Source organism: Accipiter gentilis, chromosome 20 (assembly GCF_929443795.1).
Source record: "Accipiter gentilis chromosome 20, bAccGen1.1, whole genome shotgun sequence".
NCBI classification, from domain to species: domain Eukaryota; kingdom Metazoa; phylum Chordata; class Aves; order Accipitriformes; family Accipitridae; genus Astur; species Astur gentilis.
In genome coordinates this window covers 12,260,579-12,284,812 of record NC_064899.1, presented here as the reverse complement: position 1 = coordinate 12,284,812, position 24,234 = coordinate 12,260,579, and the positions used below count along the sequence as shown (strand labels likewise).

Genomic DNA, 24,234 nt, shown 5'->3' with positions numbered 1-24,234 from the left:
TGTGGCTTCCTCTGCCCCAGAAAAGATGGGGATAAAATGAAGAATGGCTAGCTAATGTTTGGGCTACTAGTGCTGGCACCTTGAAATTGCTTGTTCTCTTAAAAAGCACTAATGATAACTCAATTGGTGAGGAGATGTGAAATTCTGACTCATTTTTATTTGTATGGATCAGAAGCAAAATGCTTAAATCGTGAGTGGAAGAAAAAAAGTATGATACTTGATAGTTCCCATCATGTCTGCTCATGGTACAAGGTGATCCTAGCCCTTTCTTGGGACAGAGAAAATTGAGTATAGACTAGATTGGGTAGGGTTTTTATCTGCAGGTGGGTTAAAAGTCAGTAATTTTAATCTGTGATGATAGCTTGTGAGTGGCTTGGAGATCCAGATGGGTATGGAGTTGATTGAGTTATTTCTGGGGTTTGGGGTGGTTTATTTTGGTGGTTTTTTTGGTTGTTTTTTTTTTTTTTTTATTGAAGCCTTCAGAATAATTAAGGGACTGAGTATAATTTAGTGGGATGTGGCTCAATGATTCTCACATAAATAACCTTTACCTAGATCATAATTTGAGTCTGTGCTAATGAAAAATTAGGGAGCAAAATACTGGGAGTCTAGGTTAACAGAGAAAAAAAAAAGGTCTTTACTGCATTTCTGATTTTTTAAGTATTTTGTGAAGAACAGTTTTATAAGATTGAACTTTTTTTTAGGGTAAAATAATTAAAATTCCAGGAACTCAAACAGTCTTGGAGATGAGTCCCAGTAATGGTCTAACCACAATTTATTATGACCATAGGATAGAATATGCTCAAGATATTCAGTTGATGTCTTCTGACTTAAATGGACATGTAGGTGCAGATGGCAAATGTTTCTTTTTTTTGTTTTTCTTTACTCATTTTGAACACAATAGTTCATTCTTCCTTGCCCCTTTCTGCTGGAAGAAGTCCAGACCAAGCCCTCAGACTTGTCCCTTCTGTGCAGGGGGCAGGCTGGAGTCCAGAACTGAATGACGTTAAGCTTTGAAGCTCTGCAGACAGTGCTATGACCTGATGTTGACTGCAATACAGATAGCTCTGCTCTAGCTAGCAGTACAATGGTTGAGTGATTTATTTTAAATATGCGTAGAGTTTTGTGCATGAGCTTGCTCAACTGATATAAACCTGGCATATATATGTTTATCCTGTCTTTGTATGTTTATTTTACATCTAAAAACTGGTGTAAGTATTTATACTCTCACATCAGCACAAATCAGTGTGCATAGCTTTAATCAACCAATTTAAGTTGTCCTGGATTTATGTATGAAGGAGCTTTGTGAAAGGAGAAAGTTTCTTTGGTCTCTTTCTCCCTGTATATCCATGCAGTTAGCAACAGTTTATCAGTTCTATTAAAGGATCGTGCTTCCATGGAGGGCTCTGTCTTGGGGGAGCAAACGGTTCCCAACAACTTATGTTAAATATCTAAGGAGTCCATATTTTGCTCAGACATCAGACGATCATGTATTTGCTAGGACTTCTAGGAAGCCTTTTTTTCTTCTTTGCTTTCTCCCATCCAAGGAGGGAGATGATACTAAAAGATTTCACATAGTTGTAACCAAACTTCTCTTGTAATATTTCAATTAGTATTACATTATAATTACCTTTACAGTTTATTGTGAATGTTTTAATGGGAAACGTATTGCTGATCTTACTAAATTGCATACGAGTTGTAGCCAGGGCATTATTTGTTGTTAGTTGCCAGAAAACCATAGGAAAGTTGCCAGAATTATAGAAGAAGAAGGCTGGAAGAAGGCTGTGGTGGTTACTGAGTCCAACTCCCTGCATGAAGGAGGTCCTGTTAGAGCAGGCTGCTCAGGCCTTGCCCAGTCAAGTTTTGAGCAGCTTCAAGGGCAGAAATTCAACAACCTCTTGAGGACCTGTTCCAATATCTGGCTACAACTGTGGTTTAAAAACTAATTTTTGAAAGTCTCTTTATCTTACTGGAATTTCTCACATTTCAGATTGTGAGTTTCCCCTTGTCCCATCACCAAGGCCCTCTGAGCAGTCTGGCTTAATCTTCTTTTCACCCTCGCAGTAGATAGTTGTAGACAGCAGTGAGATCTCTCATTAGCTGCTTTTTCTTGAGACTGTAGAAACTGAGTTCCCTCAGCCTCTTTGTTGTTTACTCCCATCCCTGAAACTTCTTGGTGGCATTCATATACAAGAGAGGTAATATTATTGAATACAGCAAATGAAAGGGAAACAAAAAAGTTTAGACACAAAGATTCATTTAATATATAATGGTGGCTTGGAAACTAGTGTTAAGTAGTGGTAGGTCTTAAGTGTTGTGAATACTGAGTACCAAAAAGAAGAGGCCTTTAGCAGGCTACAAGGAGATACAAGGATAGTGCTGGGCAAATAGTTCAGCAACCTCCAGAACAAGGTGAAGTGTGTTTTGCCTCTACTGTTTGGTGTCCTGCTTACCAACTCACCACCTTTATCAGCCTAAGATAACTCCTTGTGGTGAATTTCCTTTTCTTTTTTGGGTTTTTTTTTTTTTCATAAAACCATTTTAAAAAATGTTCCTTGGGATAAAGTTTGCTATTTGCTTTGGGAAAAGATGCCACATCTTAGGTTACGCTCATCTTCCTTTTGTTGTCTCATTCTTAACTAGCCAGAGGTTGGGCAAGCTCTTGCGGCTGCTGCTGCTCTGGGTTACGAGGTGGCTGGGGCCGGGGGAGTGGGGTGGTTTTGGTACATTGTGGGGAACTCATCTGGTGGGAGAGGAGAAGCTCAGGCCTTACCTTCCTCACAATGGTTTCTTTCACTTAGTCAGTGATAGAAAAATACCTGCCTCCTAATATTGATCTACAAGTTAGCATTTGATTTTGGGAGTTTCCTGTTTATCTGTTTTGATGCGTTGTTTCCTTTTATTTAATTAAAAATAAGAAAACAGAATTATACTGTATCCTGCAAATTACTGGTGTGCTCCGGAAGGCTTCTTCAGCCTGTGGTCTAATATGTACAGGTGGATGGACCTGTGTGGGAAATGGAAATCTCCATAAAAATAATTATATTGCTACTGAATGTGATTGGATTTTGTTCTTGCATCTTTATTTAAAATATCTCTGGACTTTATCCAAAGAAAATCATGACCAAGAGCTGAAGTCGAGAGTGTGCAAATACTAGTCCTTGCGGCTTGTGTATATTCAGGGAGAAAAAAAGGTGGAATTGCGTACTGCCATGGTTTCCTGACATGGCTTACTATGATACTCTTGATGCCAGTTTGGTCTTCCTCTGGGTACAGTGACTTTCATTTATGCAAGGTGTGAGCTTTAGTTTTTAAGAGCTCTGTTGCTGGCACAGGTGTGTGGTGGACTGATATGTCCTTTGGTGGCAAAAATGGTTCACTGGCTCTACCAGCATTTTCCCTGGACTCTTGTGTGAAATTCGAAGACGTTTTCCTTTATATTAGTGTACTGAAAGGTTCTCTGGATGCTCTTTGAACTAAAACCCTATTCGACTTTGTTTCCTTGGGCAGTGCAGTTACTAAGGAGATCATGTTGGAATAGCTGTCTGCCTGCATTTTGCATTGCTGTAATATTGCTGGTCTGACACAGAATAGCCATGTCAAGACTCATTCAGTCTGAGGGGAAAATTCCCCCTGGCATCTGCCTCAGGGATGCTTAAGTAGGACATGTGCAAGGAAGATGTATGTTCTGTAGTTCATGTATTTGCAAAACATATCTTGTTTTGTTCTGTTTTAATTTAGTTTCTGCAAACAAGTTGTAGCTTGGTATCTCAGTCCTGCAGGACCTGCTTCCAAAGCAAGAGTATTTGAGACCTTTTCTTACAGCTTGAAATTGATAAATCAATGGAAATGTGAAGCCATAAGTGGTGCTCAGGAACAGTTCATTGTTGTGATTATACAGGAGGCAAAGAAGGGATGTGTTGTGGTTTTACCTCAGCCAGCAACTAAGCACCATGCAGCCCCTACCCAGTGGGATAGGGGAGAGAAGTGGGGGGAAAGAAAAAAAGGTAAAACTCATGGGTTGAGATAAATAGTTAAATAGACTAGAAAGGGAACTAATAATGATAATAATAATAAGAAAATGACAATAATAATAATAAAAGAATTGGAATATACAAAACAAGTGATGTACAATGCAATTGTTCACCACTCACTGACCAACACCCAGTTAGTTCCCAAGCAACAATCTGCCCCCCAGGCCAAGTGCACCCAGTTTATATACAGGACATGATGTCACATGGTATGGAATACCCCTTTGCCCAGTTTGGGTCAGCTGCCTTGGCTGTGTCCCCTCCCAACTTCTCATGCCACTCCAGCCTTCTTGCTGGCTGGGTGTGAGGAGCTGAAAAATCCTTGACTTAGTCTAAGCACTACTTAGCAATAACTGAAAACATCAGTGTGTTATTGACATTCTTCTCATACTGAATCCAAGACATAACACTATACCAGCTACTAGAAAGAAAATTAACTCTATCCCAGCCAAAACCAGGACAGGATGATATGCAGTTATCTGGTATTTCTGCCTAAAGAAACTCAAAACCAAACCAAAACACACCAAAAAAAAAACCAACAAAAAAAGACCCCTCAACTTGAAGAGTGTTGCCTTAGATAATCTGAAACTTTGGACTGACTATACTGATGGTAGTTATCCTCCAAGAAGTAAATTGGGAAGTAATCAATTTTTCTTTTGTAACTCTAATAACTAGTAGGATTTTGACATGAAAACAGCTGCATTTTAGTTTTAGTAGGCTGCCTATCATATTTTTCCATTGTACTCAGATTAATATCTTAATGGCTTATTCCATACAGAGCTTCTTTAATTCTTCCAGAAGTAATCAAACATTGTTCTCTGCACTGAATGAAGAGAAGGTGGTTCTGTTCCTGCATTTGCTAGGCATAGACACAAATGGACATGCTCATCGGCCAAACTCAAGGTAAGTGAGAGATTAAGCATATCTTTCCTATTAGTTTTAAAGGTATACAGTAACTTTAACAGTGCTATTTATCAAGCCTGAAACAAGACTTGTAGTCTTGAGGGTTTCTACAATAAGTTATATATGTCACCACATTCTGGGTTTTTTTGTTTTTAAGGTGTCCTCTGTAGAATTGACAGATTTTTGCTATATACAGTGTGCCTAGTTATACTCCTGTACTCAAGTCTGATTTTTAGCAGATTGTCTTCATTATAGTCAACACAAAATCTAGAGGATATGTAGGAAATTGTAGTTTTAAATATAAAATGGAAACAGTTCTCAGATTCCCCATGACTGAAATGGTATGGTTGAATTTATAGGCAACAGTAAGCTCAGGAATAACGGCTGCAAATTCCAGCATTATGTCTTAGTTCCTTAGGACACTTGAACAAAGAAAAGAGTTTAGACTAACAGTACTCATTACCATTTCATCTTGTAGTGTGTTATTATTTGAGAACTTGCTTTTCCTCACATGCTTTGAATGTAGGATATTATGTCCTGATCCTTGCATACTTTCAAAATCCTTGCTCTGATTTCCTACATCATTCCAAAGTTCATACTTGCTGTATGTCTCATGGTTTTTGTTACAATTTTTGGGAGACAGATTTTTAAAACTGACTTTAGCAACAGCAGCAAATAGAAAATTAGTTGGCTGAAATGTTGTCACGTCTTCAAATAATATACAAATTTTTGGTTTAGCCTCTCTTTCACAAAAGTCTGGGACCTGTGCTGATCTGTGAATCATTTCAAAACAGTCCCTGTATGGTGAGATCTTTCTTTGCTCTTTAGTTACTGGCTTAAAGTAATTTTTGAAATTTACAATTCAGTTCTGGGGTTTTCCAGAATTCCTTAGTTTTGGCATTCTCCTTAACTTGCCGAATAGTTGTGGGTGATTAAATTATAGTCTTCAATCAGGGACAGGTCAGATTTGAAATATAAACAAACATCCATTTGAGACTGTGGTTTCAGGAACCTTCAAACTGTGCTGTGACAATTTAGTATCTCACATAAGACTTAGAAGAGGAGAGATTTTACATCTAGGATGCCTTTTCTTAGCTTGAGGTTCTGTAGAGGATAAAGCTGTCTATAATCAAAGGACTGGGCATTATGACCATGGATAACTTGCTTTATACCCAGTGTGAGAGCCACCTTGAATCTAACAACATTTTTTCTTATTTTTCTAGGGAGTACAAGGAGAATATTAAAATAGTTGACGAGGGTGTAAAAGAAATTGCTTCAATGATTGACAATTTCTATGGAAATGATGGGAAAACTGCATTTATTTTAACTTCTGACCATGGAATGACAGATTGGGGTGAGTCTTTTTAAATGTTGAGTCAGGTGAGTTTATGGGTGAGTATCTGGAGTGCAATTAGAGCTCTGTCCCATTAGAAGCTTTGGAGCCCCTGCTTTGATTTGAAATCCTAAGTGTTGCTTGTATATGAAACCCATGAATATTAGGAAATTATTAATTGGCTGCAGGGGCCCTCATCAGCCCTGGGACAGCTGAGCTGCATATCTGAACAGAAAAAAAAAAATTAATAGGGTGAAGCTTAACTCCCTTAGTGGGTGCTAGTAGGGATAAAAAGACCTGATACCACCTCTGTCAGAGCCCACCTGGAGAAAACTAGCCCAAGCAGGAGGAGATGGTGTTATTTGGCTGCCAACAGCAAAGTTGGTCTTGTTCCAGCCCATGTGGGAGATATAGTTTTCACTTTGGTGCTCTGAAGCACCTGGAAATGGTGGCAAATCTGTCCAGGACCTGGTGAAAAACTGGGGGAGGGGATCCTTTTGGTTTTTTTGGCCTTTTAGGTGCAGCAGAAAGGATGGGACTGCTGTGTGATCTTTCTAGAGGAGGTTGGTGCTGGAGACTAGGTGGAGCAGCAGAGAGTACAAAAAGGATAGTGAGCCAGGTGGCCAGCCAGGCTGGTACCTACAGAGGGCACTTGTGAAGGGCATGACCACAGTGGCCAAATGACTTGAGGCGATTTTGGCATAACTAGATTAAGGGCAGATGAGAAGAGTTTACGGTGGTGAACTCATTTAGACAAATTTTTTTTCCATCTTTTTTCAAGAATTTTAAGAACACTCCTGTCCTTGCGTGCAGCCAGTGAAAGTGATAAGTCTCTCCAATGCTATGTGTGTTTGTAACTCTTAACTGTGATACTTTTGAACCAAGGATACTTCAGGCGTGGTCTCAGCAAAATTCAGCATCTTACTCTGTGTGCGAAATCCTAAACTTTTTAAATGGAAGGGATGCGGACTTTTTCTGTTATCAGAGATGAAAAAAATTCATGTATTTATTCAAAATCAGCCTAATTACCATCTGCTCATTTGCAAAATAGTCTGGTTTGAATATTATTTACTGTTGAGCTGACGGCCACTTGCAATAAAATTTTAATTCTGGCAAATTTTTTTTGTCTGTTTCAAGTAATCATTTCATAATTTTTTGGAAGGGAGGTGTGTATATATTTCCTTATATATGCATGATATATGATCATAGTGACCTCAGGAGGTCCAACCACCTACTCAATGCAGGATCAGCTTTGGGGTCAGACACAGTTTCTTGGGCTGTATCCAGCAGGGCCTTTAAAACCTCAGAGGATGGAGCCTACGCAACCCCTTTTGGCAGCCTGCTCCGTTGCATGCCTGCCCTCATGGAGGGGGAAAATGTTTTCTTCATCTGCAATTTGAACTTCCTTTGTTTCAACTTATGCCTGTTATCTCTCATCTTCCCACTACGCACCACAGTGAGACCCTGGCTCCATCCTCTCTCAAACCCCCTCACAGTGGGGTACAGGGAGGATGCTCTGTTACATCCTCCCCAAAGCCATTTCTTCTCCAGGCTGAACAAGTCCCAGTCCCTCAGCCTCTCCTCACAGGACAACTGCTCCTCCAACCTATTTGAGGGGCCCCCACTGAGCTCATTCCAGATGGTTGATATCTTTCCTGTACTGGAGGGGCCCAAAACTGGGTCCAATGTCTGGAGGTTGTCTCACAGGTACTGAGTAGAGGAGGATAATCCCTTCCCTGGACTGTGCTTCTGTTAACACAGCCTGGGATGCTGTTGGCCTTCCTTGCTGCCAAAGTGTGCTGCTGGATGTTCTCATTATGTACTAGGTGCTTTGAAGGGGGAGTAAAAGGTGACAGGAATAAATCTTCAGGCTTTTGAGGACCACTGGTCCGTCATAGTTTTCTGTCATCTCTTTCTGTCTTGAAGATAAAGCTTGATCTTCTGCCAGAAGTGTTAATAACTTTAAAGCTGACTTTAGTGAGTCCAAGAGGGAACCCAGAGATGATGCTTAGGCCCATAGCCAGCAGTCTGAAGGCTAGTTCAGTAGCTTTTTATTTGAGCTTGTAGTATCAGCAACTGCTGCAGTCTTTCAGTTATTTGCAGAATGGGATGTGCACCAGTTTTATAATAAATTAAAAATTAAAAGGGCAGGGGGGACCTATTAGGGAAGAGAACATGTTCTGAACTTGACATGATCAAAGAAACTGCGTTTGTTGGCAAATGGCAAAGAACAACACTTGCTTTCTCAGTCTGACCCCATGGTTTTGCTTTAAGCTGATCTCGGATGGAACTGCTAACCACCAACATAGGTGGTCCCACATGCACCCTCACCTTGGCCACTTGTTCCTGCTACCATCCTGGCACAAGTATTACTGTCTGGTATGCTGGACCAGAGAACAGAAAACTAAACAAAAGCACCCTTTCCCTCCTTTTCCCCTGCGGGGTGGAACAGGGAACTGACCCAGCTGGAAATACACTCCCCCCCCCCCGGCTTATAATTCAGATCAGGCTGAAACTTGGTTCTTACAACAGGGGGAGGGTGGGTACAGCTGCCTCTTTCAGCTGTATCTGCATTAAAGTATTCATGGAGGCAGAGTCTCAGTAAAAACACTGATGGAGCTGGTGGCTCAGCTAAAATGAAAGCTCACCAAAAATTGCACTTTCCTCGGGCAATAGAAAGAAATAACTGATGCCTGGGAGATGGAGGAAGTGCTCTCTCCATCTGCTCTTTTCCCAAGTTCTGCAAAGAGCAGCAATTGTGCTGCTTGTGAGCCCAGAGAGTGCCTTCCAAGGGATTTCTGAACATCAGAAATCTTATTGCCAGACCTGTGTGTTCTTAAGCTTAGGGCTGTTTAAAGAAAGCAAAGCTGGCTCTTCAGCTCTGCCGTAGTGATTGTTGTACAGCCACAATGCTAGTCCCAATTTCATACCCAATTCTGGTTTGTTTTTGTTTTCAAAAAAAAAAAACCAAACAAAACTGTCCTTAAAACAATGTGTTATTTTCTGTCCTTCGTAGTTATTAAAATATATATGAATACACACACAGAGGGAAGAGTGTGTGTCTATGCAAATACAAGGAAAATATATAAACGTGTAGACCATGCAGTGACCATTGTAGAGTTTGTATAACAATGTCATTCCCTTTGAGATTGGGTTATCTCAGTGCTATGGTACCTCACCCACTGAGTTCAATGACCAGTGTTTCTTTCAAGCTTGTGTGGCTTCTGCTTCAGTGCAGCTGCTGTTGAGATGTCATAGTTCTAAAGCATCCTCCTTTTGGCGGCTGATATGTTAATCGGGAGGGAATTAATTTCCCTGGGGAAGGAAGTCATGTTTCATCTATTTTTAAGGAGTGTGCTACCAGGCTTTAAAACCTTAAAAATGAACTTGTATCACTGGGGAAAGAATGACATTTGCAATGCATATTGTCTTCTGGTTTTGAAATGGAAGTCTAATCCTTATTTGGGGACCAGAGATCAGTTCTACATGATTTTTGGAGGGCACATGCCTAATTTTACTCGAATCAGTCATTCCTCGTTTCCATGGGATGCTTAGGATAGGCACATGCATGTGTTTTGAGCAGATAACTCCTTTACACCTTCAGGCTTTCAAATACTTTGGCTTTAGTTTCTGTATGTTAACAGTTTGGGGTTTTTAATATACAAAGTTACATATCTTTATAGGTTTGACTTAAGAGGCACTGATTTCCCAACTTTCAGCTTGAATTTAGCCCTTATGGTTAGTGGCATAAAATAAGCTATGAAGGTGGAATAGGTTGTCTGTAACAGGATTTTAGTATGCATACTGTAACAAGAACTTAGTAGATGTGTGCATAGATACAGGTTTTGTTTGTTTTTATACCGTGTGTCTTAAAGTTTACACTTTTTTTTTGTTGTTTGGTCTATCTTAGGAACCCATGGAGCTGGTCATCCCTCAGAAACTTTAACACCACTGATTGTTTGGGGTGCTGGGGTGAATTATCCACAGAAAGTCACATCCCAGTTCTTTGAAGACAATTTTTTGAAAGGTAGGTAAAATATGAAACTTAAGGGCAAGATTTTGGTGGAAAGGGAGGTGTTTAACCGTTACACCTGTCTATCTTCACTGACTTCTGTTCCATTACAATAAGTATGACTTGCTTTGTGTAGCATGGAAAAAAAAGGTGACAGAGTATGCCTATGGAGGATATTGCAAAATTGGGTACATAACATCAGAGTCGGTTTTGTTTTCTAATCATGGAATTGAAGACTTTTTCTCTTTGTGTACAGGAGGCTATTCACACTCCTAAAACTTATTTCCAGAGGAGACTTAATTCTTGGGAAGACTCCCAGAGCTTAAAAGCTATTTGGACGGAAACATGATAAGTTGACATGTCCTAAGACTCTTTTCTAGCTTCACAGTATAACCCTGGGAACTTTGCAGGGCTGTCTTGTCTTGCTTGCATCCTTGTGGCTGTTGTGGAAGTGTAAACAGTCTTTCTTAATGAAAACCTGTGACTCTTTACTGTTATTTTTTCCCCTTTGTAATTTATTTAAGTGTAAACTTTTTTAAAAAAATAATTTTTAATATTTCAAATATATACTGTAATAAATACTGGCTTACTGAAATATTGATGGATTTCTAGAACCATGTGTGATTAAACTGTGCAAGCTCTTCCTCCTTCATGTGCCCAATTCTTATAGCCTGCTCTGTTTCTTAAAATGCCTTGAATTTCTCAGGTTGTTACTTATGATTGATGAGGTAATAGCTTTCTATGTTATTGGATTGTTTGTCAAGTTACATTAGAGAAAACAGGTGAAAATAACTTCAGTCCTGAGATTTAACCCCACCCTGCACTTGAAAAGGTATTTGGTAACAAATTAAACAGGACTTCTCAGATATAGACCATGCTAACATTTCACTTTTTGTGATTAACTGTTACTATAAAATTGCTATAAAACTATAACTTCTCTGATAAAGTTGAAAATAAGTTGTAGAATAAAAAATAGAAAACAGAGTAAAACCAACTGATTTTGGTGTCTGTGATGGCTGATCTGCTTGACTTCTAAGGATACTTGAAGTCTCTGAGGGTTGATCTGTAATAGTTGATTTTTACAGTTGTCAGTTTTCTTGATTCTCTCCAGCCTTAGTACAAGCCTCAGCGTTTGACTTCAAGTAATGATGAAAATGGTGTGAGAGCATTTCAAAACAGATGAGTATTGACCTGGCTTCCAGGTACACAACAGAGAAAGCTTTTTGGCTATCATCTGTTGGGAAGTGTGTATTTTCTTAAAGGAGGGAATGTGTCTGCATCCTGCTGTGCCTGCTTCATACTTTCCTTCTGATGGTTTAAAAAAAAAAAAAAAAAAAAAACCCAAACCAACAGGCAGACAAAAAACCAAACACCCCAAAGCAAACATCAGAAACTCCTCCCTTCATTCTGGACTTGCTCTGCAGCTTTCCAGCTGTCGAGCATGTTGTTGGTCTGTTTAAGACACTATCTTTACAGGTTCTTAATTGCAAGGGATAATCTTTATTGGAGATTTGAGTCTCTCTGAGTATCTTGGGAGTTTGAATCTCTATTTGAGTAATAAGTATCTTCTTAAAAAGTAACTATTTTCTCTATTGTAGTACATTATAGCTTCTAGTAGGCTATGTAGCTTAAAAGTAAAGAAAAAATTGTTGTTGAAGTGGAACTTGGCACTTTCACAGCTCAATACAGTTCAGCTACTCCATTAAGTTGCAATCCCAGATATTTTCACAAGGCTAACATATGAAAGAAAAGGTGCTTAAAAGAGGTCTCCTGAAAAGGTCTTTGAATTTCCCTTTCCTCCTCCATACAAATGCAGCTGAAACTGTGCAGGAGAGGAGTACATTTTCAAGACTTCTTTGTCACTGATGTATGTGGGTCTCTGACTTACATTTGTGATTGCATGCACCAATGTTCAAGTTCTTGCATCTATTGACAATCCTTTTTAATTTCTCTGAGTTAAGAGTTCATGGAAACAGCAGAATATTTGTAATGCTGACAAACTTCTTATGCTCTGTTCAGCGCAAGCAGGCTGTAGGCAGCTTAGTGCATTGTCTCTCTTCTCATCATTGCCATCAAGGGTCAATACCCCCAAAGGCGGTGCCGACAGGCAGGACTTAGTCTGTCCAATTTGTCATGGAAAGATTAATGTGCTCCTTGGATGGCTGGAAGGGCACAGTGTCTGCCCTGTGATGACAGCCTTCTCCTCATCAGTCCCTTCACCTGTGCTCTGCCTTCCCTTAGGCCTGGCCATGCAATCATCTTGGAAAGATTTGTGATGGCAGCCCTGCATCATGTGGGTAATGTGTAGTATTACCCATTTGGCCATTGACTTGACCCTTCTTCAGAAAGAAAAAAAATACAGAGCTGCTCTCCGGCTCCTCGGCCCAGGCCCTGCTGGGTGGCCTTGGGGTGCAAGTCCAGAGAAAGTTGTAAGTGAAGGCACAGTCTTCTGCAGCAGAAGGATGTGGGGTGGTTGTTTTCATCAATACACATCCCTGTTTTGGAGGGGGCTCAGCCCTCTTTGCCACAACTGAGGGAGCTCAGTGTACACCTCACTGTTTTTACTTCTGAGGTTTTACGTGAGATTTCCTTTGGTTCATATAGCCTCATCCCCAGCCTCTTCTTGAAGTGGTGCTTCCCTGCTGTTTCCCCTGGACTGTTTGCATCTGACTGCCCAGTGAGCTGCAGTAAAAGCAGGGCAGGATAAAGAAAGAAAACCCTATCAAGTGAGTGGAAAACTACTGAGCACTGTACAGGAAACCTAGAGATTCAGCTGGAATCGTAAACCAACGTGGGCAGCATGTACACCTAAGGCACCTCACTCCCGCGAGTACAGCCTGGACTGGCCGGTCTGCAGGTGTGTCCTGGTCCTCGGGAGCTCCTGGGCTCAGTCTCTTGTGGCTCCTGGTCTAAGGCAGATGTCTTCAGCTCTGCCTTTTGGGAATATCTGAGGAGGGGAAGCAGAGATGTAAAAACTTCTAACAATGCTAGATGTTTCTCTAGCAGAGCTACAGTTTCTTCCTACCTTAAGAACATGGTGTGCACACAGACAGTTTTCCAACATTTTTCACTGGAAAATATTATTTAAAGGAAAACAAACAATGCATTTATGTAATAGAAATATGGGTGACAGTCTATAATGTCTAGAAATATAAACCCATTTCCTTTTCTAGGAAGCAAAAGGAAGCAAACTTGTTCATTTTGGTGTGGGTTTAACACAATTCATGATTAATGCCGATAATACTTCCCCTGCGTTGCCATGGGAGCTCAGTGTAACTGTATGTCTTGCTGCTGTTAAGGTACATGGCTGCTCTTCAGGGTGCTCTTGGGACCAAATAGCAGTGGACCTGTACTCAGATCCCCAAAGCTAGCAGCGGTGTGAACTAATTGCTGAAAATAAGTTTGCTACATGCAATACTGCAAATGTAGATGTTTCCTGTCTTGGGCCATTTTCAGCTGAGACAGATTTGGATCTGGCGCAGACAAGGTATATTGAGAGATGGAGAAAGGGTGGTATGATCTAGGGTTTGAATGCCTGTTTGGAGAAAATAAATGAGGTTGAGCCAGACCCTTGAGCAACAGTTTACTGATATTTCACATGAAGCCTGTTTCTGGTGCATTTAAACTTCCACTTCATATAAAGCCAAAGGACACTTCTGGGGAGCATGGCTACACTGTCAATGGTCTGAGCTGCCAGGTGGACTCCTGCTTCCATCTGTGCTGTTCCTGCAGTGTCATTTCAGCAAGTGGCGTTAGCAGGGCAGTAACTGGCCGGTTTAGCTTTCTGTGTATACTTAGGAAGGTGGCTGTGCCCCTGTTGCTAACATTAAGTTTTGTTCCCAAGTTGATGGCAGGTGCCCCCAACGTCTTTACTGTTGTATTTGAGATCTGCTCTAGGTAGGTCATTGACAGTATTTGAAGTACTGTATCAGCAAGTTTGTTTCAGCCCCTGTCATGTTTTCCTGTGTATCTGATTATTTCTTTTAAGCTTGAATAAAAAAAAAAAAAAAGCTGTGTGTTGTCTTTTTTGGGCGTTTTGGAGGTTTTTTGTTGTTTTTTTTTTTCCTGCTCATATTATTGCTGTGGGTGGTAGGGCAGCGAATTTAAACATTAGGAAAAGTAGACGTGAAGAAAAAAAAAACAACAAACCCTGCTAACCTCTGTTTCTAAATAACACTCCACCCCCAAAAAAACCAGGCAATTTCTTCTTTATTTCCTTAGGGGCTAATGGAGAGCAGGAAAATACAGTTTTGAACCAACTTTTTGTATGATGCACCACAGCTTTAGGGGCTTGTACATTTGGCTTTGTCTCTGCCTTCACAGTAGTTGTTCTGATTGCTAAATCATTGAACTATTCCCTTGAGCTTGCTCTTGGCCAGTATTGCTTATGGTAGACATGAAGTATGTTTGTACCAGTATATTTGGGACCTTGTGTTAACCTTTTTTAAAAACTATTGAAGAGATTTAACAGCTCTTCTCCTAAACCTGAGTTTGAATTTTTTAGTTGGCACAGGAGGTAATATATCACTTTCTATACTGTGCTGAAAAAAATAAAAACGTTGGACTTTCTTCCACTGATATGGATCACAATTGCAGGCAGGAGTTTATCCTAATAGGTAAGAGAAAATGTGAGCTGAAATGAATGCATTTTGCTGTTTCTGCCTGTTGAGTTCCAACTGTAACCCCTCTTGATCTAGCATCCTAAAATCAAATTATAATTTTCTTTAGTAACATTTTACAGAAATCGGCAACAAGACATTAAATGCCAACTGAATTATTCCTTTCAAATCTGTGTATATGAGCTGTTCATGTGCTCTGTTATTTCTTGCAGAATGGAAACTGGAGAACTTGAAGAGGCTGGATGTCAATCAGGTATCAAACATACTTAATAGCTCCTAAGTTTTCACCTTAAATTATGAGTTTTGTGTGATTTAAACTAATTTATGGAATTTGAATGAATGATCACACCGATGTAGCATTTCCCTGGAATGTGTTACTTAGAGTTGCAGGAACTGCACCCATACTGAACATAGTATGAAAAGTTTAAATCGCTTCTCAACACATGTGGCCACTATGTACAACTTCTCCTCCTGAAGATGCGTTATCACACCATTTTTAGTTAAGTGATCATATGCCATTGCAGAAAGAGTGCAGTACAATATGTCAGGTATTCCTCAAACTCAGTGCCAGTTAGCCAAAAGTAACTTGAATAGCATCTAACATTTTCAGAGTGGGATTTGTTTTTGCAAACCTTTAGAAGTAACTTGTAATGCTTTCCTTCTACTTTCTACTTTGAAAATGTCCTGGAGCTAAGCTTATACCTCCCGGTGTCTCCTAGGAAGGTGCCCAGCGAAACACAAAGAAAGTATGGTCTGATGACCATGTTTCCCAAGTTTGTGAGCATCTGCTGTATGTCTTTTGCTACACTTAAGTTAACTGTGTGTATGTTTAGTTTAGTTTTTCAGAGCTATCTATTTCAATGTCTGTATTTTGTCACTTTTTCCAGAAGATGCTGTCATCATTGAATCAAAACCAATTCTTGCTATACTGTGCAACTGTTTTTTTCAACCCAGTCTGTGATTATGGCCCAGCTGCTTAGCAATTTAGACAATTTTTACTGTAAAGGAAGAAAAAAAAGTGATTGACTTAACCCTTGATACTAAATCAGACAAGCTTTTTAGATCATGATGATAACACATGTACATGTGTGCACCTGAAGCTTGTTTGCTTCTTACTTCCTATGATCCTAAGAAACCCAATATGTGAATAACAGACTCCAGACCTGCTCAAACAAGGGAAATAAACTCGTGCTAGAAGGTTGAAGTTGGGAATGTTCTGGATCAACTGTTTCAGCAAAGCCTTGGTACAAAATTAGACATCAATTTTCCACTCAATGCTGGCAGGAGTTATGGGAATGTTATTCTGAGACTGTATAGAAGAGTCTCAAATGTCATGTTGTTCTGGGTAACGGAGTCCCTAAAGACAGAGCTTTTGTTCTGTAGTACATGTGGGTCTATTGGTAAAAATAGCAAACTAGACTTCTGATTACAATATACAGTACATGTATATTGTTCTTTACAAATAATGGTTTGGAGTCTGCTTCTGCACAGTAGATCTGAGGCTGGAGCAGTGCCTGTGGTTTCAGTGTAGTTTCTTCAGATTTATGCTGGAGAAACAAAGAATTTTGGTGAATAGTTTTACATTGAAGGAAAATATAAACTGGTGAGAGGTAGTGTTTTTCATCACAAATAGAAGGTAATGGTAACTTATTTTATGGGATGCCTAGGTGTAGATTGAAGGGCCTTCTTGAGGGCTGAGCGGACAAAAATAAATGTGCAGAATCCCCCTCTGAAGGGGAGAAGGTGAGTAATCAGCACCATGGAAACATGGGATGAAGAGTGTTGTGAAGAACAATATAGTCAATGTACTGCTTAAAACTGTATATATGAAATTAGTTCTTTCTGGGGTATAAATAGTCATAAACAGTGGTATGCCTCTCTGCAGTGAAGGAGGTACTGAATTCCTGTGAATAAATATTGTGGGGGTTTATATTTGCTTTTTAAACTAAATGCATTTTTGAAGCTTTATCAGTAGTGGAGCCTCACATTTTTAATCTAATCATGCCATGATGACTACTGGAAACTAAAAAAAAAAATATTATGGAGAGTTGTGTGTCATAACTTCACAGTATTATACCATTTGCTTTTGCAAATGCAGATATGTTAAAATTAAACTGCATTTATTAGCTCTAGAGGCTGGAATTGTATTAAAAAGGGAATGTTTCTGTTTGCACAGGCTGATGTGGCACCGCTGATGGCTTCCCTTATTGGTGTGCCTTTCCCCCTGAATTCTGTGGTAAGAAGAGGTGTTGGGGACAAGACTTGAGGCATGTGAGGGGAAAGATTATAGATTTGGAAAAGTCTTACAGGTTATGGAGACTGCTTGTAGTTTTAGCTTTATGTGTATGTGTCTTCAGTTTAGAGTATAAACTCAGTCTTTTTATATATTATATAGTGCTTTCAATTGGAAAGGCAGCTGATAGGTTTATAATCTGCAACTTTATACTCTTGAGCTACATAAAAGTTGTTGTTATTTTGTTTTTTAGGGATGGTAAAAATGCAATATGGTTTGAATAACACTTGATTTTGATAATGAAAGCTGAGCCTGTAAACAAGCCGGTTCCTGCAATTTCATGTTTAATTATTTCTTGTTTAAACTAGTGTACTTTCTTCAGATGGTATCTTGTGCCTCTAATTTAGTGAACAGTGAGTGCGCTTACTGCGGGGTGGCTTTTTCTTTGAATTTCTTTCATATATTATTACATAGTCCGAAGGTTGTCTCATAAATATCTAATTGACAATTAGTATTACATTAGTGTGCTTTCCTGCTGCTTGTTTCACATTTAAAACACCTATTTACAGCATATTTTTTGAAATATTTCTTATGGAGACTCTGCCCCAAATTCTGTCCCCCTGTCCTGCACTCATTGCTGGTCATGTGAAGAAAGCTGCCCAACACAGGGTGGCATGGGGACGGCTTGCTTTCCCATCATGAGTACTGGGTGAGTCAGGCCCAGGCGAAGCTTTGGATAGAGAACACTTTTAGGTATTTCAGAAATGGCTTCTGATCAGAGGTTGAGGTTGTATTAGTATATAGTATGTAGTTTAATAACAACTTCTGTTATTTACCTTTTTTGCATTCGTGTAGGAGCTGGGATATTATGAACCATCCCTGTGATGTTGAGAAATGATGAGAGTATTTTCAAAGGAGTTACAGTAGTTATTTCAGCAATAATTTGAAGTATTCTTACTGCTCATTTGGCCTGCAGTTCAATTAGAGAAATTCCTGTTTCTTCATTTAATTTTGTTATGTATATATGTATTTTTCTTCCCCAGGGAACTCTGCCTCTGGAATATCTGAACAATAGTGCTCATTTCAAAGCAGAGAGCATGTTTACCAACGCTGTTCAGATTCTTGAGCAGTTTAAGGTAACTAAACATATGGTAAAGAAAAATATTTCTTTGAATAGGGGTTGTTGTTATGTGTAAAATAATTACACCAGGATATATGCTGTATATAGCATGCTGTAATTCAAAGGACTAAAATTGAATGCGCATACTGGATGATGTTGATTGACTAGCTGTGAGCCATATCTGAAGGAGTTTGAAACACTTTAATGAGCACCTTTTTTGTAAGGAGAATGAGTAGTTTTTTCTCGATTCTTTTGATGTTTATCAATATTAATGTAAACCTACTTGCAGTATGTAGGTAGAATCTGAGTTTGATACCTGACAAGGGAAATACTGCCTTTGCATCAGGGGCTGGGAGAGAAGGCTATAAGTCAGAATCAGTACACAAACAGATCAAAAAGGTAACAGGCACCTGCCCATTAAAGAAATGAAATTAGTGGCCTAATTAACTTTTAGCTGTCATATCTGTTGTTTTGCTCTGCAAGTGTTCCTCTCTGGCTTCTCTGTCTTGATTCATCTAATACCAGATATTATCGTATTATGAGAACACATATGTGGTCCAAACAAAAAAGGTGGAGTTTCACTAGATGCTTTTCAACTGTGGAATAAGAAACAGTCCCAAATCCAAAAATCTCAGTTTTGGCAAGACATAAATGCTGTGAGGGAAAACTGTCTATTCCACAGACAGGAAGCTGAGAGAGAAAACTGTTGCCCTGTTGGGAAATCTGTGTGACAGTGGTAGAACAAGGAAGTAGGTTGAGAGTAGCTTCAAGATATTAGCACCATCAGCACCTTCTGTTTCTTGAATGCCGGGTTCCCAAATGTAGTTTGTGCGAGTACCATGTTGGCAGTGTCAGCAGCAGAGTCACTTCCAAATCTATGGTGGAAAGCTGGCATGTAGCAGGGGAAATGTCCAGCTGGCTGTGAAGTTGAAGTGTGCTGGTATAACCTCCACAGTTGGAAGACCTCTGCTCTAAGAATTAAGGATGTGACTCAGGTCTTTTTCAGTTAAACTGGTGTCATGGGGATTGCTTAAAAAAAAAGAAAAAGAAAAAAAGAAAAAGTTATTGTCCTTCTTTTCTTTAGGTTTATTTTTATTCTGTCATTTTGTAGTGCTAAATATTCTGTTTTCTTTTTGGTTGGCTTGTTTCTAGCATTGTTTTGGAAGGATTTTGTGTGAATTTCCTTTGCATTTCTCTGCTGAAGCAGAAGTAGTGCACTGGCTTAGACATGCCAAGTGGGTTTTTACTTTTCCTGTGATGGACTGACCTGACCACAGTTTGTACTCCCTGGAGAGGATGTTGTCTTGGATGGATAGGATGAGACGTGTGGGTTGCTACTTCAAGCTATCAGGTTTTGGGAGCAGTACGTTTAGAAAGTTCCTGTCTGTTCTTTATGCCGACAGTCAGACTCAAGTCAGGCTGCTGCAGGAGACCTTAAAGATGTTTTGAAGGGCCTTGGGCAAAGTGGCTTTGACGGCATCAAAACCTTCTATTTTTATCCATGTGCAGGTTAATCAGTCTAACAGCATTGCTTTGGCAGTGATGCTGCAGTGTACTAGTCCCCATCTGGTATAAATAATACCAGTTTTATCAAGGGAGGTTGTCACCGAAGTCTGGTAGCATTTCTAGCCATATCTTCCTTTTACCCTGCAAACTGTAGAAGTCCTTCTGTGAAAATCACTGGCTGAAGAGTGGTTTATTTTACCTACTTTAGAGCAGGTCTGTGTTTCCATGAACTCAGAGGAGTTACACATATGGGAGTGTAACACCCAGTTTCCTGGACAATATATCGGCAGTGTGATTCCATTCCTTTTCCAAAGTCTTAGAACTCTTCTGTGATTTTTTAGTTTGATTCCTGATACAATCTTTAGTCTTGTTGCAACTTGCACATAATGGTTTAATGCTTTTTTTGTGCAGGTTAAGATGAGTCAGAAAAAGGAAACTACACTGTCATTTCTGTTCACACCATTCAAGTAAGTGTCTGTAAAAACTATATATATTTTACCTAATTGTCTTATCACTTTGGTATTTCAGTGAGATGCAACAACAGAAATTCGGTCTCTTCAGTCTGTTTTTTAAATGATAGTGTTTATCTGACTATGAAACTTTGCACTAGTACTCTGTGCAATTAACTTCTTTTTAAAAATTCTGATTAGAAGTAGAGTATTTTTAAAAAATCTATTCCTTACTTTTAATTTTCTGTTAAGGGTTATTTGCCTAAGCTTTTTGGCAATATGGCTATATAGACACTGACTTTTTTTTTTTTTTTTTTGCTATGTTCTTTTAGCATTCCTTGGGTGATGTAAGTCCCTATAGGGTCAGGAAATACAATCTGTTCTTGTTTATATGTATATAAAAATTGAACTAAGAAGTGTTTCTTCTGTGATATAAATTCTAATGAAAAACAAAATGCCTGGCATCCAGAAAAGAAGCTCAAAATCTTTAAAATTTATGCTGCCCAGTGTTAGTGTTTCCAGGGCTGTGAAGGAGTCTCTGTAGTAAATTATGTATCCACAAGCTCTGTGTTCTAGTGTATGGAGCTGTTACTGACCCACTCATCCTTCAGTCTTACCAATTAAAGCTGCTTTTTCCTCTTTCTTTCCCCCCGAAAGGTTTGTGAAAGATTTCCTATGGGTCCACGTGATACTGTTCAATTCAGCTTTCAGTTTGTGGAGTGCTCTGAAAGTGCTTTGTCACAAAGAACAGCTGTTTTCCTTTGGGAAATAAAACTGATGTTAATTAAGATCTTTAAATCATAGAGGCAGTAAAAAGTGCTTGAATCTCTTCCTGTGAAGTATGTTTAATCGCTAAATAAGATTGCTGTTTTTCTGAACAGAGATCTACTGTGTTATTTTATACCACTAGCTTCTTCAAAGGGAAGGGTTCAAGACAGTCTGTGAGACACGAGTCAAGTCAATTTTGGGTACATAATGAATGTTAAGATCAAATTGTGATTACAAATGACAGGTGCATTATCAAAGAATTTACTGATCTGTATGGAACAAAAATGCCATATGGAAAGGATGGTCAGTCATCTTTGATTCTGGGGGGAAGAACAGCCCTTGTTTAAATTTTACCTTTCCCCAAGAAATAAGATTGACTCTGTAAATAGGATATATTTTTCTTAATGCTAAATTTATCTTTAAAGGAACTCAGTTTTATTGATTGACTTACGGACACTGGTGTCTTTATTTTTTTTTATGATATGTTGGATTGTTTTAAGTGGAAATGCCTGAGACCTTCATCACTTTGAAAATAGGACTAAAACTTGGTATGAACATGTTGTTACTTTGGTATGATCCGTTGCAAAAATAAATTTATTTTACTTTCTTTAGGTATTCTTAAAACTTTCCTGAATCTGAATTTGGGTTAATGGTCCTTCCAGGAAAGGTTTTTGTATGAGACCAGAATAATTCCTGGGATGTGTGAATTGCCTTACAAAAGGTGCCTATGCTTACATGTTTTATGGGTAAAGACTTTCTTTGGTTCCTCAAGTTGATGTTGTTTATCTTCACTCTAGGAAAACAGAAGATGACTCATAGCACACATTAATGCAAATACTCATCCAGGGTGCGCTGGGCAGGGGGGGAGTTTGCCCAGTTTCTAATTAGTCTTCATGAATCTCCTGGACTTTCAAAACTTGGCCTATGTCTGGGAAGCCACCAAGGGGCCTTGACCAACCAGTTACTAATAGCTGGAATGAAGTGGTTGAACACCAGCTTATTTTTAAGCAGATAAGTAACTTCCTAGTGCTTCAGCTTGCAGGAACTGAAGGAAAACCTGAGGTAGTTTTAGACATGATCTGTCTACAGATCTATCCCTTCCTTCACATGAGGTGACTGACTGTGTGTGAGCGGTGAGCAGGAGCCTGGGCTTCACCTGCCAGTCATGATCTGATGCATTAGTGTAAAGCAACCCTCATCAGTTCTTAAAAAAAATTTTGCTTGAATCAGAGTGAGATACTGAAGGAAAGGCATGTACCCCCTTCTGCTGACTTTACTGTGACACTGGTTTCTTTGGTGGTAGATAAAATGGTATAGAAGGGTATAGTTACTCTACCTTTTTCAGGAGAAGTTAAAAGGCAGAGTTGGGGATATCTTACTCCTGTATCTGGTGCAAGAGATCTCTTGGTATACTATGCTAGGTTTCAGAGTAATTGGTAACGATATGGAGATTGCATTTCTGCACAGCTATATGCTATTTGGAGTTGTCACCCCAGGTTTAATGGGAGGCTTGCCTGCTAATTTGTGTTAAACTGTGGTTGGCCTTGTCTGCTGCTGCAGCTGAGCACCGTTCTGTGCTGTGTTTCCGCTAGGCACTACTGTCCTTTCATTGAGTCAAGAATAGCTTCTTCCACCACTGTTCACTGATTTGAGTTGTACAATGGAGTTATATCCTTTTCTAATCCTTCTGGTGCCTGAAATCTGTAACTTGAAGCTCAGAAAGTGTGTGCTCCAGCATAATGCTTTATTCCTTCTTGGTTTATTGGAGGTTAGTGAAGCATAATTCATGTCTGAACTGCTTTGGCACCATCAAGTTTATGTAGAAATTGAAAATATAAATATTCTGTTTGGGAATGTCTTTTTTTTTTTTTTTTTTTTTTTGGTATATTTCAGCACCTTGATAACCTGAAAATGAACAAAGATATCTCTAAGAATTGTCTTTCTTAAATAATTTAGATTAAATTATGTGGTTGAATAGAGTCTGTGTAACAGAAACATAGCTGTGATTTCCAGAAGAAATCTGAATCTAAAATTCACATTGAGACATTCTGGTTTCAGAGAAGTTGATGCAACCACTATTGAAGATGTATTTATCTGGAAGAGGGGCAATATGTTCACAAATCATATGTTCTGTAGAAACTACAACTTAACCTCAGCTTAATTTTTCAGCTAGAAATAGTATTTAAAAGTTTAATATCCTCTGAAGAAAATCCTGTTTCCAAGCATGATTTTTCAAATGTTTTATTACCAAGTGACTAGAAAACTGTTCATGACCTTCAGATGCAATGACTTAAAAACTAGTGTTGAGTGGTATGTTGAATATATTGCATCAAAAGCATTAAACTAGTTCATATATATATTACAAGCCTATTTTTACTCATTTACACAACGTAGGCAACAGAGAAAGTTTCTTGAATTGATACAAGGCTTCTGATTTCCACAGGGAATCTCATCCCTAGTGGAAGTGTGGCTGGCACAATGGGCAGGGAATGAAGGAGGCTATTAGACATGTGCCCTTTCCTGCTTGGATCTAAACTGCATCTCTCTGAAATCCACCTGTCAAGCATATAATGATGAGGAGAATGGGGCTGATCATTTGTGTTGTGTGATGGACACTTCAATAGTGTCTACTTGACCAGGGTTTGAGGCAGATTAAAATGTGGGTAGCTGTATCTATTAATAAGGATGTGTCTGGCTGCCAGTAATACCATTTTCATTTTGTCAGAGTGCCTTCATCAAGGAACAAATTTGTGTAAAAGCGTCTCTTGATGCTACCTGTGAAACTGTTGGGAATATTTTTCAGAAGGAGCTCAGCTGCAAGTGTCTGCTGATTGTGCAAGGCAAGGTGCACAGCCTGTGCCCAAGGGAATGAACATGCAAGAGCAGAGAGCATCCCTTGCTTGTCTGCAAGTTACCTGCAAGGCTGATATTGAATAATTGTTCAGAATAATTATCAGCAATTCCTGTTGGATACATGGAGGGCTTTCTTGTCTGAAATGAGTTTCCTTCCCACTTCCTTCCACTCCCTGCCTTTTTTCCCTGCTATGAAAGACTTTTCAAAAATTATTTGCTTAGCAAAATCAGATGCTTTTCTTATCACAGTTCTGAGACATAGGCACAATGCTTGTACCTTTATGTGTAAGAAAGGCAGGTACCAAGATGCCAGATGCTTTGAAGGAAGAGTGAGGGAGGACAAATCTGAAGATTGCTGACAGAGGAAAACTGATGTCCAGAGTAGTGAACTATCTTATTAGCTTTCT

General features: G+C 39.3%; 1 protein-coding gene across 1 annotated transcript in view; it reads left to right on the top strand.

Moving 5' to 3' along the window:
- The window catches only part of PIGN (phosphatidylinositol glycan anchor biosynthesis class N), a 110,037-nt gene that overhangs the window by 29,411 nt on the left and 56,392 nt on the right, over positions 1 to 24,234 (top strand). The window contains exons 6-12 of the mRNA XM_049823972.1: positions 4,810 to 4,934; positions 6,158 to 6,288; positions 10,178 to 10,294; positions 15,111 to 15,151; positions 17,075 to 17,134; positions 18,175 to 18,267; positions 20,169 to 20,224. Coding sequence (XP_049679929.1) covers positions 4,810 to 4,934; positions 6,158 to 6,288; positions 10,178 to 10,294; positions 15,111 to 15,151; positions 17,075 to 17,134; positions 18,175 to 18,267; positions 20,169 to 20,224 — 623 coding nt within the window. The remainder of the gene's footprint in view (positions 1 to 4,809; positions 4,935 to 6,157; positions 6,289 to 10,177; positions 10,295 to 15,110; positions 15,152 to 17,074; positions 17,135 to 18,174; positions 18,268 to 20,168; positions 20,225 to 24,234) is intronic.